At 36.1% G+C, this 18,985-nt stretch overlaps 1 protein-coding gene across 18 annotated transcripts in view; it reads left to right on the forward strand.

Moving 5' to 3' along the window:
• The window catches only part of LOC18423226 (Acyl transferase/acyl hydrolase/lysophospholipase superfamily protein), a 36,645-nt gene extending 18,886 nt beyond the window's left edge, over positions 1-17,759 (forward strand). The window contains exons 3-9 of one of the 18 annotated variants that reach the window (XR_016054204.1): positions 3,781-3,853; positions 15,284-15,389; positions 15,496-15,592; positions 15,771-15,866; positions 16,493-16,691; positions 17,008-17,075; positions 17,324-17,759. Coding sequence is in view for 11 of the 18 variants with exons in the window: in XM_088864950.1 (XP_088721076.1) it covers positions 3,781-3,853; positions 15,284-15,389; positions 15,496-15,592; positions 15,771-15,866; positions 16,493-16,645 (525 nt within the window). In the remaining 7 variants the exon portion in view is untranslated. Of the gene's footprint in view, positions 1-3,780; positions 3,854-7,203; positions 7,434-8,804; positions 9,603-15,283; positions 15,390-15,495; positions 15,593-15,770; positions 15,867-16,492; positions 16,692-17,007; positions 17,220-17,323 lie in introns of those variants that run through there. The other 17 variants (XR_016054202.1, XR_016054205.1, XR_016054203.1 and 14 more) reach the window with 17 other exon arrangements.
• Positions 17,760-18,985: the final 1,226 nt, after the last annotated feature.

Genomic DNA, 18,985 nt, shown 5'->3' on the forward strand with positions numbered 1-18,985 from the left:
GAAAACGTACCAGTCATGTCACTTGAGGCTCTTGATTCAATAATTTAGGATTGTTTAGATTGAGTAAGAGAGACATGACGAGGAGAAGTATGAATAACTGAGTGTCCAAATGATGAAGTAGAAGGGGTGGAAGTGTCATCTAATTGAGCAAAGAACCAGTGAATCTTTCGATCTTCTATTTAGGAACTGATATCATCTCCTTTAGAGCAGAAATTATAGATTGGATTGTATTGCATAACGGTTGCTCAGTACTACAGCTAAACCCTGAGTGATTGAAGCATTATGAACATTAAACTAACATAGATGTTTGAATTTATCTAGCTAGCCAATTAGATTCTAGCAAGTTTCTTTAAAATACGACGATTCTCCCACAATGATCACGTGTCAACTATTCTCTAAAAAAAAAAAAAACGATCATGTGTCAACTAGCTTTATCTCCTAGATTGAGACCTCCTTTTCTAAATTTTCAAGGTCCACCTCCCTTATTGTTCTTAGGGGGTAATCAGGTTGAGGCAAGAGCAGAATGAGTAGGCAACATTGACATTTTTTCCTCACTTTGGACAAAGGAGTACATCTGGTTGAGGGATGGAAGTTCATCCATATTAAGTATTTGAATTCTAGCCAACTCAAACTCAGGGTTCAATCCAACTAAGAACTCAAAAAGTACGATTTTGTTTCATAATTTGCTTATATTTCTCCCCATATTCCATACAAGCTAGATTAAACAACTGTTAGTGTTCAACTCCTCCCACATGCTATGGAATAAGGAGAAATATGCTGCAAGAGACCTCTTCTCCTTTCGAAGATGAGAAATTTCTTGTTTCGATACACTCAAGCCATGTTTGCTTTTAGAGTAAGTTTGGTATACAGAGTCCCAAATCTCTATCGTAATCTGAAGGAGCAAGAAGCCCTCACTAACTGATGGTTGGTTGGATTTTTAGTATCCTAATTCTCATTTGAGATATCTATTTCATCAGGTTCAATGATCTTGCCTTTGTTGACCACTTTAAACAATTGTCCAATGAATTTGATGGTTGTAACCTAAAGTCCATGGCTACTCCATGGATACCTGTATGGGAGATTACACCTAGAGTACTAGAGATAGTAGGAGTGGTCTGAATCATGAATACCAGATATCTTGACCATCATATTGGTCGTACATACCAAGAAAACACACTTATCAACACTATCAGCAACTCAAAAGTCACTTCCCACATGGGCTGGAGACCATCCGTGCAAGAGATCTTGGTAATAAATGAGTCCCACAACACAAAGACAAGGGTGTGACATATTTAAGGGGTCCAACAACATCTTTTAACATTACCGGATCATCCAGATCTAGGGTTTTTAATTCAACATCAAGATCTTGAAGAAGGGTAAAAAGCAACTATGAACTCAAGGTTTTACATTCCATACCTGTTTGTCAAATTTGGGGTTTCTGACTATATGGCCGATGGACACGCTCTCACAACCAGATCACATTGTTAGCGTTTCAAGAAACATTGCCAAGTCTCCTGCTCTATCCCAAGTTAAGATATGCAACATGTAACAAAGGAAAAATAGAAGAGAATGAGAGAGAAGAAGATCTAGAGAGAGGAAGGAAGAGGTTTAGAGAGACAAGGAGAGCCACATTGAGAGAAGGAAGGGAGTGAGGCAGTCACCTTTGGTTACTCACAGCCACATACTCCCACTTCTATTGTATATATGATTATATTTGTACTATTGTACAATCACCCTTAAGTAAGGAAAAAGATAATAAAGTCCTTGGGGACTTCCATCATTAAAAAGAAGCATATGCATATTCAGTACAATATATTGCACCTGTTGAGCACCCTATTGCTGTACAGAGAATCTTGACAAATAGGGTACTAATGTTATTCCCCACTTCATATTAGATGCCCTCGGAAGAAGTAAGAAATATGGCTTCTAAGGTACTCAGCTGGAAGAACAAGTCCTTTGCCTTCCCATCCATGAGTTTCTTCTTGAATAAGGCAACCAAAAAATGTAGTTTCCTTGTCCCTCAGAGGCAGTACATTGTTGGGTCCCTTTGTTATGTACTAGATGTATGAGTTATGGGAATCAAGCATCACACTAAGTATAGATCTAGAAACACAGCCTACTATCCTTACGCATCCTAAAACTAGCTGCTTGTCCTAATCTACCTCAGTTTATGCATCTATTGATATCTGGGGTCAATGTTTAGAAACCAGAACCAGACATACTATAGGTTCCCTGTTATTCTATTGGGAACCTCCTCTCACCATCTACAAACGAAGGCTCTCCTTGTCTTCCAAAACCAAAAAAATCACAGGCTTTCCTCTCCAGGTATCCACCTTGCATTATTATTCTACCTTGTTCTTCCCTGAAGGATTGCAGTACAAGCTATTTGTAGGATCCACCATTGACCACTGTAACTATGCCACACATCATGTCGGTAAGATTCAACTGGTTCATCAATAATTCCATGCACAAAAAAGAGCCATGGGAATATTTTCACGAACAAACCATTGATGATCAATGATGATCCTCCTAGTTTGAATATCCGAAAGGAACCTTGTGTAGTTGGAAAAAGAGAAAGAAAGAAGGAGAGAAAAAAAAGACAATAAATGCCACCAGGCTAAACACCGAAAAAGACCCCAGGGCGTAAAAAAAAGAAAAAGAAAAAGAAAAGAAGAAAATAATGAAAAGTTATATCTCTACTTCTCTCTCAACTTCTTTGCTCTTTTCTCTCTCCGTCTCTAAGGCGTCTAGAAATTTTCTCTCTCCCTCATATCTCCAAAATGGTCTGGTATTCAAGCAATCAAGGGGTACTTGCCCAACACATCATGGAAAGGTCATTCCAAGTAAACGCAAGGGATAATGATCATGGTTGATCATTATCCCAAAAGAATTTATCATTCCACTGAACTTTTTTTTTCAGTTTGCTTGCCTTCTTTTCTACCCTAGCTGCTTGTTCAGCACTTTCTAGTAGCCCCTTAACCACCATGACACGAGGTCCTCATAGCTAGAAAAAATGCCGAGAATGTATAGTTTTAATTGGAATTGCTAAAATTAGGTTTTAGAACTGGTCTGTGTATATGTGCGCTTGCGTTGGTGTATCTACACATGCACATACACAAAAGCATGATACATGTGTGCAACATATATACATATACATGCATGCAAATGCATACATACATATACAGAAATATAAAAATTTATTGACACAAATGAAAATTCAATTTGTATGTCTGGGCAACCTTGTTTGCAGTTGTGTATTAATTGCATGTTGTATATCGTGTGGTCATTCCCTTGATATTTCAAACCCCAAAATTCCTTTCTCTACTGCCATTCGTGTCGAACCTGTGAGAGAAAGAGTAGCTATACATGTTGAACAAACATATTCAAAATATTGCAGAAATTATAGTTATGTACTTAAATTACAATTAATGATGGCTTGTCCCATATTAAACAATGATTAACATTTGCGTAAATTGGAGAATTATTGGTATTCGTATCTTACTTTTATTATGTGATGTTATAGTGTGTCTCCTCCCTATGTGAGGAAAAAAAAATGATATTGTACCTTTTAGATGCAGTATAGTTCATGTTATTTTGAATGCTCGGATGCAATATCCATGTCATGCTACATTATTTGTTATTGAGTTGAATAGTTAATATTGATATTTGTTAACATCACAAAAAGTCACCCTTTCCCCCCCCACCAACCCACCAACAAAAAGAATAAAAAATATATATCTAGAAGTCACATACCAATTGTCCTATTTTCTTGATATGCAGGCCGTTCTAAGATCTATGCTGTATGATTTTCTCCCAAATGATGTCCATATTCGGTCGAATGGAAGGATTAGAGGTGAGCATTTTATTATGTCCTTACTTCTGAATTTTTGTCCATGTGATGTTCATTACACGATAATGCATAACTTATCTAAGGAGTTTGAATCATATCTTTCTTTTAATAAGATAATATTCCATAACATAAGGATCACATTAGATCTATGAGAAATTCAGAATCAAACATGTTATCAAGATAAGTTAATCACTACCTCCAATTTTTAAGATGCCAATGAAGCTCTGAGTACATGCACAATGAAATTTTTGAGCACATGCACTTGTTTTAATGACATCCTATATTTATGATGAAACCTCTTGGAAGCTTAATGATGTGATGCTTTTTTTTTTTTTTTTGGTGTTATATTTTTTTAGATAGTAGAATTAGGTTTGGGTTATTTGGTTATTTGGTTTTCCTATATGTATGTGTCTTATTTTATTTTCTTATAGTAGAGAATTGCGGGGTATAGTTGGGAGTTAAATGTTAAATAGATGAAGAGCTAGGATTTATTGTGATTAGGATTTCTTAAGGAGCAAGTTAGGTTTTTTTTTTTTTCTCCTTCTGTAATTATGTAAGTGCTAGACCCAAAAAATAAAAAAAGAAAAAAAAAAGAAAAAGAAGAAGAAGAGAATAATTTATTTTGGGTCTTGTGAAAGGTAAAAGTATCAATTTTGGGGTGGACTCCCTTGTAGACCTTGAAATGGGGTATATCTTCTCTACCTTGTTTTTTATCTTTTATTTTTCTTATATATTTATTTATTTATTTTATTTCCTCCCTGCCCTACACCAATTGGTATCAGTGCTTGAAAGATTCATCCGTCACAATGGCAGCAAAATTCACTCCTATAATCGAGGATATATTGAATTATGGAGTGTGTGAAGCAACAGATTAAAGAGAGTAAGAATAAAGCTATGGAAGATATCCACAAACTTCAACGAGAGATTGGTTAAATTAATCAGCAAATTTAGCGATTAGAAAATATCAATTACCAAGAAGATTGTGCTTGCAATCCCATAGATCAAGCACCAATCTCACCTTAGGGATGAATCAAGGTTCTCGATCAACTTCAGAAGCCGATCCTCTATGTAATGATCAAATTTTGTGGCTAGATCCATCCGCTGAGGAACGTCCGCATGATCTCAATATCTAGTTCGATCTTCTAGAGTTTCACAATGAGCTCGAAAGATAAATCAAAATTATGATTGACATCTCAAAGTTGCACATAAAGTGTTCCATTAATTGGTTCATTGACGAAGACAAAGTGCCCAAGCAAATGGTGGGACTTTATCACCAACTATTCAAGGGCCTTTGGAGGATGTAATGAAGACAACAAACTTGAGGTCTAGCTTCTCCCAACCCTGGAGAATGATGTAATGAGATTTTAAGCCTTTTTATTGTATTATTATTTTTAGATAGTGAAATTAGGGTTTGGGGTTATTTGAGTTTCTAGTTTTCTTTTATGATGTGTATTTTTTTTATTTTGTAGAATTGAGGTCATAATTAAAAGTTAAATGTTGAATGGATGAAGGCCTAGGATTTATTGCGATTGGGATTTCTTCAGGAGCAAGTTCGGTTTTTGGGTTTTTTTCTTCTTCTATAAATATTTAAGTGTTGGAGGGAAAAAAAGAAAAGAAAAGAGGCTATATTCTATCAACTTTTATTCTTATCTTTTATTTTTATATTTTATTTTCTGTCGTCCCTACATAACTTAATTCCTTGTTTGGATTAATATCTTAGTTGGTTTATAAGCCTCATGGAAGTGACATTGACTTCATTGGTCATAGTTATCTCAGCTGAAGGAAATGGCTATCCAGGGATGAGATGTATCTTGAATCACCATTGAGATTCTATCACACTAGTCAGGAAGTGAAATTTGTATGCCCACTATGTATACTTTCTGGTAGGGGTATTTTCCATCATTTTCCGAGGAAGGATTGAAAGAGGAAAACCTCACATGGATGACATGCTATGAAGTATGGGATTTGTTTATGACAGAACTATCTCAGCCTCACCTCGATTCTCAGAAATAATATGTGATCATTTCATCATTCACCTAGTAAATAACAAATGCCCATACCACCTCTAGTTTATTTGATTCGCCCCATTAATTTACTGATGTCCTCATCAATTTTTTTTCCTTTTTATTTTCCCAACATCCAGAAGCATCTGACTATCATGTTTTGTTTGGGATGTCTTGTCATGGTCCTCGATTAGTAGATTTGGTATCATATTGAGATACATATAGAATCATTGTGTAGACTGTATTTTAAAAATTCAGTACTCTTTATCTTGTGCACATGATCCACTAAGGCTCACTCTGGGATTTATGGACGATCCCTACTGTGCATGGGCCTATGTGTGCATGTTTGACAGTTCACAAATTTAAAATTAATAAAGGCGTTGATATCATGAAGTCTAGGATGATAAATTTGTCCTAAGGTAAGGATTTGACCTCTTAAATTGGATATTGAAGTTGTTGAGGATTTGTTGAGAATGACCATAGGGACACACGCATGTGATTGAATTTAAGCAATGCAAATGTTTGTGTGATTGAGTTCATGGGAGTATAAGATAAGGTTTGAATGATTGAGTTCATGGGAGTATAACATAGGGTTAGCTCAGTGAGAATCAGATTATGACACACAACAATCTTTGGGGCTACAATTCTACAATTTTGTGTGGCATTGAAGGAGTTGCCTCTAGTTACAGACGGGAGGTAAGGCACTACTGATGTCTGATGAGATTGGAGCCGCCAGGCAGTGGAGACTTAATGTCAGTGAATACTAGCTGGGTGATTACATGTATTTTGGCAGAGAAGAGAGCATGAATGGCTGCCATGTTCTCCTCAATGGATGTCAATCTATGCAGGAGAAATTTATTTTGCATAATGATTTTGGAGTGGGGAAACTTAAGGTTGGAATGCAAATGGTTCACAAGGGGAACAAGCAAGTTCGTATATACTTGATTGGTAGTGTATATGAATCAAGGTCATTTCCTCCTTTCATTCTCATAAACCATGCATCATAAAGTCACTGCCTGTTGAAGTTTCCAACAACAAGAATTGACATAGTATGTATATGCGTGGGAGGAGACATGCTTAGTTTTTCATTAATGTATATGATTCTTTACTTATTCATTTCATTTATGCATCTTGATTTGCATGTATATTCATGATTTACAATATCTCAAGGCAAAGTGATTCCATGATTAGCTATGCATTTTTTTGTTCAGTTGTATATATTTGTTAGGTAATCCCAACAGAATAAATATGGACAAAAGAGTTGCCACCTAGAATGGTTTTGTTCTTCTTAATCTCATTCAAAGATGAGATCCTTACAGTTGGCATCAAGGACTGATGTGTGCTATGCAGGGACATCTTTCGTTTTGGGAGGAAGCAATAAAAAAGAAGAAGAAGAAGGGGGGTTTGGTGGGTTGGTGTGGGATTGGGGGAGGGGACCATAGATCCTTTGCGACTTCATAGTTATACTTGAGAAGTATCTAATGCCTTTTTTAGATGAATTTTATTCCTTTTGATTCTCCATGCTTTGGTGTAGGAATGGTTTTATATGGAATGAACCAAGGGTCATAAACTCAGCTCTAGCTCCGGCTCAGGCCCATAAGACGGTTAAACATCCAAAAAAATTCAGAACATTTGTTAAAAATAAAGGAAAAAGGTATGAATGACATTAAAAACCAAAAAAAATGGAAAAACAATATATAAAAGATGGAATTCGGAAAATAATTGATTTATAGCTGGAAACAATTCCAAAGAATCTAAAAAAAGGGGAAAATAGAAAAATCTAGCAAATGATTAAAAGGTGTAGTGGCTATGTAGAAATTATAAAAGTATAAATTCAAAACAATATCTCTTTTCTTTATTAATAATTAGAATTTCTACTTACAATTGCCATAATACAATGCAAAAATAGAAAATAAACTGACTACAATCTAGGATCTTTAATTCTTATGAATGTTTTGCCTGCGGTTACCCTCTTAGGTCGTAACACATCTCATGCTCTATGCCAAAAAAAGCAAAACATTTGTTAGAAATAAAGGAAAGAGGTATGAACGACATTAAAAACCAAAAAAAATGGAAAAACAATATACAAAAGATGGAATTTGGAAAAATATGATTTATAGCTGGAACAATTCCAAAGAATCTATAAAAAGGGGAAAATAGAAAAATCTAGCAAATGATTAAAAGGTGTAGTTATGTGGAATTGTAAAAGTATAAATTCAAATTTTTTTTTTTCTTTTCTTTATCAACAACTGGAATTTCTACTTACAATTGCCATAATACAATGCAGAAATAGAAAATAGACCGACTACATTCTAGGATCTTTAATTCTTATGAATGTTTTGCTAAGGTTAACCTCTTAGGACATAACACATCTCATGCTCTATACCAAACTGATGGCGCTTGATCCTTGGGCTTTGTTGAAACCACTGAATTAGGAAGCTCATCTGAAATGCTCTCTAGCTATGGGGCTGAGAGCATGGGCTAGGAGATTAGGATTTCACTGATCCTTTAAACTTTCGGGGCATTTCACCCTATTGACTTAGGTGGGGCATGCCACCCTAGGTTCCTATGGGTGGTGTGTGCCACCCTAGAGAGAGAGAAGAGAGAGAGAGAGAGAGAGAGAGAGAGAGAGAGGATGGCATGGAAGAGAGAGAGAGAGAGGGGATGGCATGGAAGAGAGAGAGAGAGAGAGAGGGGATGGCATGGAAGAGAGAGAGAGAGAGAGAGAGAAAGAAGGAGAGAGGGAGGTCTGAAGCATGTGCTGGGAATGAGGGCGGATCCTCTTTTATATAGTCCTCAAGGCCCTCGGGTATTCCAACTTGAATTAAGATTCAATTCGACTTTAGAAGTCCCATGTAATTTGTGAGGTGAGAGGTAAACAAATCAGAGCCATCTATCTCTGAAATCAGTCACTATGATTAGGGAGGAATCTAGGAACCTTATCCCATGAATCTTTGACCCATGCTCACTTTTAGTTGGACTAGTACACCGATAGTCTTATAAATTTTTGGACTATTACTTACATAGAAATAACTTCTAATATCTTTAGAAAATCCAAGTCAAAATAAGATCCAATTCAAAGTCATGAGGAAGATCTTTTCAAACCGATTTTAAAAATTGAGATATTTTCCATATCTTACTGAATTCCCTAGCAGATCTCTTAACTTAATGGGAGATATATGGGGCGTCCCACTGTGGAGCGCGAGGTCTTCTGGGCCTTGAGTTCCCCACACCCGTGTGGGTCCCTCATGAGTTAGGGCTGTGCCCTTGCGCCCCCCCCCCCCCCTTTAAAAAACAGAAGTAACAAACAAACGTGGTTTCCACTAAAACAAAAAAGCCCCTAGAAAATGAAGAAATACGCGAAACACCCGTTTAGGAGTTTTTTTTCATAAAATTAATTTATAAAAAATATGAAAAGTATTAAAAAATAATTGAAGCGTAAATTAAACAATAATATTTTTGAAGTTCTTAAAAAATTCTAGAACACTCGGAAATACCTCTAAAATTGGATTGTACCAATGGGTAAAGAAAAAGTAAATGTTAGGGCACTCCACCTATGTTAGAAACTATGATCCTCGACACTCTTCTCAAACCAACCCAATGGGACCCCCTACCCACAGTCAAACATCGTGGTTCATGATTGGCCTGTCAAAACTGGCCAATAAATAGTGAAACCATAGTGCTAGTATGTGGATTACAGGTTCCCTCCCTCGAGAGCTTGTCAGATGCACGTATGAAGATAGTGCAAGGTAAACTCTCTCTATACACGTGCACATTTCCCTTTATAGGTTTGCTTCCCATAATGCAGTTGTTATACGTACATGCCATGAGGAAGCTTTGTTGATTATTTGGCCCTTACTCTCATTAGCCTACAACCACACGCAGGAGTCCATGAAGCTTTCCTGACCTACACACATCATTTTTGGCCATCTCTTCGACCTCAACAAGGATGACTCTCTACCCTCAAGGGTAGTGCCTATACCCAGGGAAAAGGGTTTTGGACAATGACCAAGCCTATAGACCACCTAACCATAGTTTAGTCAACTAATATACTCTCCTACTGAAGTGCACAATTTACTATATTTATTATTTTTACATGCTTTCACGAGCTTTAAAGGCCACAAACCCCAACTATGATAAGAAAAACACATTTTCATCAAAAACATCAAAATTATATATAACATATTTATACATTGATTTTGTAAAAACAATGCATTTTATATGAATCTTTTATGATTTTTTATTAACCTGAATTTGTACCTTGGTACTCGGCTCTGCAAGGTGACAAATCTAAGTAACTCGGCTGAGTAGGAGTCGACTTGGCCAAGGTTTTGAATGCTGGAATGAACCAAAAGGGTTCATCATTTTGATGGTTGTATGAGCTGGGTGTCACTTGGCACATTTGTAGCATCTACATCTCTTGTCAGAATTCCTTTTACTTAGTTAATTTATTGGTGATGGAAAAGCAAATGAATGAGCGTTTGGTTCAGCGAATTGATGCTAGTTAACCAAAACCGTAGAAGGCAGTTTGGGGAAAAGACTAGCTATCCTTATATATATTTGGTTGATAAGAATTTAAAGGAATTTTTTAAGAATTATGTTTTTAAATGGGTTTTTGGGGATAACTATATTTGTTTATTTGGGATATCTATATGTGGTTAATATGCATTTCAAAGACGTTTTTTTTAAGACAAGGTTGAAAGATATTTGGGATAGGTTTGCACCTTGAGGTTACGAGCTAGAATTTGAGAAATCAAAGTATATCAAGTCAAGAGACCTTGTAATTTAAATTCTAAAATGTATTTGAATATTGCCTTTGGTACTTATCTCAGAATTATCTTTCTCATTCATTATGTTATGGATTTGAATCCAGTTGTGTTCCAAGGAAAGAGTGTCATGGGAATATTTATTCATAAAGGTATCTCAAGTGCTTGGATATGGATTTGTTGAAGTTTGCTCATATGCAATTGGAAGTCTTTGTCATACTCTCTATTAAGCGCTTGTACAAACAAAGAAACATTTTTCTTTAAATGGTAAAGCATTTATTGGTAATTTTTGTTTTATTTTGGAAAAACTTGAATGCTTGATTATGGAAATTCGATAGTTAGTCTTGCTTCTTAACCAAGTATGGTAATGAGTTATTCTTTGTACTGAAAATCAATCTCCAATTTCTTGAAAATTTAGACAATTTTGTTGTACACAATTTACTTTGTCTTCCTTATAAACGTGTGATGTAGGAAAATAGAGAAAAAAAGGCAAAAAAAGTCCAATAAACCATCAAAATAGGCCAGATTTGAATGGATCTGGCTTTCCTTGCACAAACAAGAGACCTCAAAACCCTAGATAGGACTTACTTGTGCAGTTTTAAGGGGGCCTAAGCGATGCGCCCAGGCCTAGGCAGCCCTTCTAGGCGCTGGGTGCCCGCCTAGGTATTGTGCCTGCCCATGGGCGAATATGCCTCTTGTAGTGGGGCATTTTAGTTCTTCTCACCCTAAGTTTGGGGGGGGAACACTTTAGGTTCTATTGTGACCTAAACCGCCCTTTTTTAACCTTTTTTTAACCTTTTTTTAACCTTTTTGAGTCTTCAAGTCTATATTTCTTTCCTTATTTTTCCCCTCTTCTTATGTCTATGGAGTATGGAGTGTATAGACTATGGATTGTGTGTTCTGTTTAGTACTGAATTTGAATGTTGGATTATATTTTCCTATTTTTCTTAATGTGTTGTTAACTAATTGTCCAAATCTCAAATACTTTGGACCTCAATATACATTTTTTACTGTGTATGGAATATGGACTAATGGTATTGTATATGGATTATGGATATGCTGTGTAATGCATTCTTAATGTATTATGCTTCAATATGCATTTTTTATACAGAATTTGGACCTAAAACAATTGGATCACACACATCCTACCCCTATTCTTTCACCTTGGCTGCCCGGAAATCTGGGTGGCCAGGACCCCCCTAGCTGCCTAGGCACTGCCCAGCATTTTTTGGAACATTTGTTGGTACTCTTTACACTTTTTTACTATTCAAGCCCCAAAAATTGTTAGAAACCCTAACATCTCAGGCCCTTTTATGATATTATAATAAAAACTAAAAAGATCAAAACTATCTCCACTTAAGTTAAAAACATTATAAAAATACCCCATACGTGCCTTCACTTAAAAAAAAATCGCAATGAGACTTTACCCTTCTAAAATAAAAAATTTCGTTAAGTGTTCTAATCGCTTTTTTAAATATCTCCTAAACTTCCTAAAAAATATGTAAGAAGTCCTATAATCCCTAAGAAAATTTAAAAAATCTTAAAAAAAAAAAATATTTTCAAATACACATCCTTAAAATTCAATAAGAAAAATTAAAAAATAAGAGGCATCTTGTCTTGCATCATTCTCCCCTAGTTGGAGAAAACTTGTCCTCAAGTTTTGAAATAAGCTAATTTAGATCTTATGTTAGTTCTACAACCTTCTTCAACCGGAATACTGAAAATATGATCTTGGGACTTGTGAGTTATTGAACTAATCAAAACGCAACGGTTGTGCACTGAAATTGACTCTTTGCAATCACTTGATATGTCCAAAACCACTTTTAAGAACCTCTCAAGGAAAGGGTCATTACATGTCGATAGAATGACTATGATATGTACGCTCGGTTCAGTCACATAAACTAGCTGAAGTTACCTCAACACAGCCATCATACCCTACTGAAATTGCCTTGGTTCCGCCCTAGAACAGACCATGGGAGCATCTTCAAGATGATCATCTCCAACCCCTAGTTCACTAAACAAATTAGCAGTTTCCTCCTCCAAAACTCCATTCTTTGTCTTGACCATTGTCATCTTCCCACCCCGTTCTTGATAAAAAATTAGATCACTACCTTCATCTAAACACTCATCAAAGGCCGGTGGAGAGTTCAATCAATGACCTATTGATTTTGGAAGCACATTGATGAGAAATTTTTCGAGTTTAACCAATCTGCCTTGTTTACTACTCGGGGTGTAATCATGCTACGCCGGATTACCAAAGCCTTGCCATGGTCACTAAGGTAACTTCTGGCCCTGCCACCTCAGGTTCCTCATCATAAACAGGGTGTCCATCATAAGATAGCTTGCTGTCCTCTTCAAGGAACTCCTCTGCAAGGTTCACAAATTTTCTATTCAGGCATAGAGAGGAGACATGTCCGACTCCCGAACGCATAAAGAAGTTAATAACTCTACTGTTTGGGCAGGGCGACTTGAACTGGCCCCAACACCTACTGTATCCTGCTTTTGGACGGGCCAGTTGATCGTGAGGACTATCCAGCCATCAAATTGCTCCTTTCCCCCTAAATTCGCTCCCATGGCCACTTGTATTACCCTGGGCTGACTCCTTTTCCCCTAGATTCGCTCCCATGGCCACTTGTATTACCCTGGGCTGAGTCCCCACCTTGATGATGGACACCTCTGCTGAGCTTCAACCTTCACTGCTAGGGTGTTAGCCTTATCGAATGTCTAGTAACGCTGCAAAACCATCAAATCTTTTATAGATGTTCTCTAACCTACCAACATAGTGAGCTAAGGACTGTTCCTTTGTTTCAACCGCATCACTACAAGCCATTAACTCAAAATTTATTTGGCATGCTCTCTACACTCTTTTTTCCTTGACGAAGATTACTCATCTTTTGATAAGGGAATGGAAAATAATTTTCAGTTAGGTACTTTTCTTTTTATTTCTTTTTCATTGAATGCCAAGTATGAACTTTGGGCATTCGCAGTCTCTCCTGCTGTGAGCTAATGTTCCCACCATATCGAAGCACTTTCTTCAGCTCAATGGCAATAATTTTAATCTTTTTGTTCTTTGGCACATCCTTGTAATAAAAGAGCCTCTCTACTGTGTTTACCAATCTACAAAATGATCGAGACTTTCATTCAAAATCATGAATGCTAATTTTAGATGTATGGATTTGAGTGCCGTCTATACTTCCAATCATAATCCTCTTCACTCGATTCATCCCCCAGAGCATGAGAGTGAAAAGGGTTGTACTCAATATCATCTTGGATGGACCAAACTTCATCTCACCCATGATCAATGCCTGCAAGATGCCTAAGTTCTTGAACTTGTCGCCTTTGATCCTCTATCTCCTGTTCCCTCTCATCACAAGGTGGATCCACATGAATAACCCTGCCTCGACCTATTCTTGCTGCCATAGGTTCACCGAAATTACAAACCCTGGGCAGAGAACCAATAAAACCTAGTTCAAACTAGCAAGTTGTAGGCTGATTGACAAACAACTCAGTCTAAATATAACAAACCTAAGACTTGGTTGTAATTCCCAGCTTTGTTGTTGAAGAAAACCTAGCTCTGATACCAATTGATGTGGGAAAATAGAGACAAAGACAAATAGTTCAATAAACCATCAAAACAGGTCAGATTTGAGTGGATCTAGCTTTCCATGGACAAAAAAGAGACCCCAAAACCCTAGATAGGGTTTGCTGGTACCGTTCGCACCTTGTTTTTACTGTTCATGCCCCAAAACTTATTATAATAACAAAAGATCAAAACTACATCCACATGAGTTAAAACATTATAAAAATACCCAATAAGTCCTTTCACTTAAAAGAAAATTCGTCATGACATTTTTACCACTAATAAAACAAGTACTTCCATAATTCTAACCACTTTTCTAAACATCTCCTAAAAACCTATAATATAAAACTCTTAGAATCCCTAAAAATAACTTAAAAACCCTAAAATAATTCCAAAAATACATTATTAAAATTCAATAAGAAAAATTAAAAAATAGGAGGCATCTTGTCATGCATCAATGTGTGAGGTTGGAACTGAGGGAAGGAAGGAAAACCTAGATTTAGCTCTCTCCAGGTACAATTATTATTGATGACGAATTTTCTATGCTTTATGTGTAGGGTATTTGGCTACTTTCTTAGTATGGGCTTGTTTCTTCTATTGTCCTTTACACCACACCTAGGCAATAAAAATATCACAAAAACTAGGTATTTGGTCCTGCATAAAACAATAATGGTATGTAGACATTATCCAACTTAGATTCTTCACTTATCCTTAAAATATGTACCTTCAACCCATTTCCAGAGCACAAAAGTTCAACATCTACATGCAATTTTATCGATGTTCTTTGTTTAACACATTGATTTTCCACCTTTATAATCTCATTATCTTCCAATATCGAACATTTAATCTGTAAGGCTCAACGAATTGGTTGTCTAGAGACTCAAGACACGTCCTTGGCCTTGCAGATGAATTTTCATTATAAAGTTTTAGAGAAAATTTTCACTATAAATTTCATTATGAATTTTCATTATAAATTTCTGGAGGCTCAATGATCTATCCATAGAGAATTTTACTTAAAGATACCACAATGTTGTCTGTATGACTTATGACCTATAATTAACATCCTCATCTCTTTTTGCTACAGTTGCTGTTACACAAATATTTCAGAAGCCAAGGGGTTTACTTGTGGATCAGTTTGACTCAAAGGAAGACCTTATCAATGCAGTCATTACCTCTTCCTTCATCCCAGGGTATATATGGGCCTATTTGTTGGCCCCATCCAGTCCCTTCTGTTATTTGATTATTGCAAGCTCTCTCTCTCTCTCCCCTCTATAATTTAAGTTTGATACCATTCAGGTACCTAGCGCCAAGGCCTGTGACACTCTTCCGAAACCGACTCTGCATAGATGGCGGTTTGACATTGTTCATGCCTCCAACTGCTGCTGCTAAAACGGTGATTTTAGTTTATTTTATTCTATTTTAGATAATGACTTTCAGCTTATTCATTAAATTGATAAGAAAATTATTTACTTAAGACTTTATTTATGAGTCCCCATAATAGCCATCCTTCAAAAAAGTGATAACTATTGAATCAACATTTCTCCTGACTCTAGATAGATTTTGCACTGCAGGTACGTGTTTGTGCATTTCCCGCCACCCGACTAGGATTGACTGGGATTGGAATAAGTCCGGATTGCAATCCTGTGGATAGAGGAACCCCTCGTCAGGTATTGTTCATCATAGTTAAAAATAGCCCTCTTTAAAACTAATCTCTCTTAAAAAATATTAAGCTTGTTTTGAAAATGGATACTTTCCTCATTTCACAATATTGTTTTCCTATGTCTTTTTGAAATTATGAAAGAGAGCCAGAATAAGATGCATTGGTAGATGTGGTCACTTAATGAGTCTGTGCATCAAATCGCTAAAATAGCCCCCTTAAATTTTTTTTGTTAAACATATTTCCTTTCTCCAGTAGTGAGAAAAGAAAATATATGGGAACTTATAGTCTTTCTGAGGGTGTGGCCCTTGATAGAGTAGAATAACGGAACTTTGTGTAGCCGACCCCAAATAGTTGGCATAAGGTCTGATGATGTTGATGATGATGATGATTATATATTTTTTTCCATTTTTCCCCCTTGCCCTTTCTTGTGAGAATTTTCCTAATCACAATTCTGGATGTCTCCATGGGAAAAAAATCACACAATTGAATTTGGAGTGTGAATTATGAAATACCTGCATCTGTTTCAAAAGAAATTGTGAATTACCAGTTATGATTGAATTGTTGAATAGACTGTCGTCATTCTATATTTGAATACAAATTTCTGATTGGTTTCAAGATTATTATAATGAGCAGCTTTTTCAATGGGCACTCGAGCCAGCAGAAGACTATGTCCTCGACAAACTTTATGAGCTTGGATATCAAGATGCAGCTGTCTGGGCTGAGCAGAACCCCGTTGAGTTAATTGTGAGAGATGACAACACTTCTCCTGAGACCCCTCCAAATTGATGATTCTTAAGCAAACTAATGATACTGATGTGACATAGCATTGAAGGTGGGTATGGAATGGGATATGGATGACATGGGTGAGATATAGTTAGACGGACATACATAATGCATCATGGGCCTCAACTGTAGATACAGCACTGATTAATGGCACATAAACCATGTATTTAGTCATCAACGCATAAAAACACTGCTTCTTTGTGAAGGGTATATATATATATATATATATATATATATATATATATATATATATATATATATATATATATTCCTTTTTAAGAGAGAACATCTTAGCAAACTATCTAGCTCCTTTCTTAAAACATCAACTTTTATTTTGTTATTTGATAAGTTCTTTTTCGTACCAGACAGATGGACCCCTACCAAACCTTCATATTTGTCAAGTGTCATGGAACAGCAACACACAAACAGACGGGTAGTCATGTCTGTTACATACATACATACTTTTATACAGATGCAAACATATCATATACATCTTGTTTATGGTTTATGCTACACAAGTGCATGCATATGTGTGTACAAACCGACAGAGCTTATTGATATGAAATTAGTTCTTGTATTTTGGTACTCCTTTGGTACTTAGGTACAGCCATGTCATCCTATTCTACTGCACCCGTTCTTCTGTGCACCTTCAAGCAGCATTTTGTGCTTATGTTGAAATAGGTGTTGACATAGGTTCTTCTATTTCGTATGCTGATGGGATAAGTGCTAGCAAGGTACACCTGCATCAAACTATAACAGAAAGTGGCAGAATTTGAGAGCGTCACAGTTTTGAATTACAGATACTGGAAGAAATTTTTTTCCGATTAGGTTTTGCGTTGGATTCATGTGGTTTTGCCATAATTGTATGGCAGCAAATTGCAGCATTTCAAACAGACAATGAGGTGGGTAAGTTATCTTCTATGGTGTACTCAGGCTTACAATTCTTAATGTCAATAGAAAATTGTGATGTTCATAAAAAATGTAATCTCTCTCTCTCTCTCTCTCTCTCTCTCTCTCTCTCTCTCTCTCTCTCTCTCTCTCTCTCTCTCTCTCTCTTTAGTGGACAAGTCTTCATTTGCCTTGGATAATGATGCAATAAAAGGGAATTACATGTCAACTTCTTGATCCTATTAGTAGAGGTGAAGGGGTGTTATATGTCTGAAATGGTGCAAAATCAGCTTATGCTGACTTCAGGCATGCATGGTAGAATGGTGAATCGTTCTTTCTTCTTTTTTGAGTTCCGTTCTAATTCTCATAGAATAAACACTCCAAGGGTGGACAACAGAAAACCAAGTAGAAAGAGACTTGAATGCCCAAAGTCTGTCCAACGTTTGAGAAGTTCTGAGTATGGTTCTTGGTTGTATTTTAATTTGAAAAAAATGTTTGTGTTATTTCAAAATAATATGCCTTTTCAATCATGTTACTTGTAGGTGTATTTTATCATACTTGTAGACAAATAAGTATATTCTATCCTATTTGTAGACAAATAAGTTGAGTTTTTTTGTTGTGAAGGGTTTATTTACCAAAGAGCATGTATACTATGCTCCTTCGGGAGCATAGTTTGCTTCTACTCCCTTCATCAGATAATCTACTAGAGAGGATTTTTTTCAATCTGAAATGTGGGCAACTACCTAAAGACTAGATGATTATTTTAAAAAAAGAAAAATGTGAGTAGAGATTACTCTAAAAATTGGATGGTTTTATTCAATGAGATATTAATTTTTCTAGTTCTCTAAGGGTGCAATTAGGATTTTTATTTATTTATTGACCACAGTTTACATCCCTAAATTTGGGGTTTAAAAATTAACCTTAGGTGGGATTCTATGCAAGGGAGTAGATGGTTAGTTAGGAAGTAAATTATCTTTTGGTTTTACCTAAAAATCATTGCCTTTTGGTAAAGAAAGTTAATCTTACATGTGGCTCCATCAGGTTCCAGGCCACTTTAAAAGTATCATGAAATTTTTTGGTAAAGAAAGTTAATCTTACATGTGGCTCCATCAGGTTCCAGGCCACTTTAAAAGTATCAAGAAATTTTATTAGTACAAATGCCTATGCCTTTTAGTGAAAATTTCAATCATGTCTTTATAAATTTGACAAAAGTATTCATTTTTTTAGAGATAATTATTGTTATATCTTAATGATCAAGTTGTCAATAAAAAAAAAAATAAAAAAAAATAAAACAAGCTTCAACTTCTCTTGTCCTACAATTTAAAAAGGGAATAGCCTATTCCTCCATATCTCATATGGGTTCTACAATTGTAGGAATTGGTTCCATGATGGATACGGCATCCAATGGAGCCGTTTTACAAATAATTTCTCATGGAATTATTGGTGCTCCTTTTT

This window comes from Amborella trichopoda, chromosome 4 (assembly GCF_054954075.1).
Source record: "Amborella trichopoda isolate Santa Cruz 75 chromosome 4, AtrichopodaSantaCruz75HAP2 v2.0, whole genome shotgun sequence".
In the NCBI taxonomy this organism is placed as follows: Eukaryota; Viridiplantae; Streptophyta; class Magnoliopsida; order Amborellales; family Amborellaceae; genus Amborella; species Amborella trichopoda.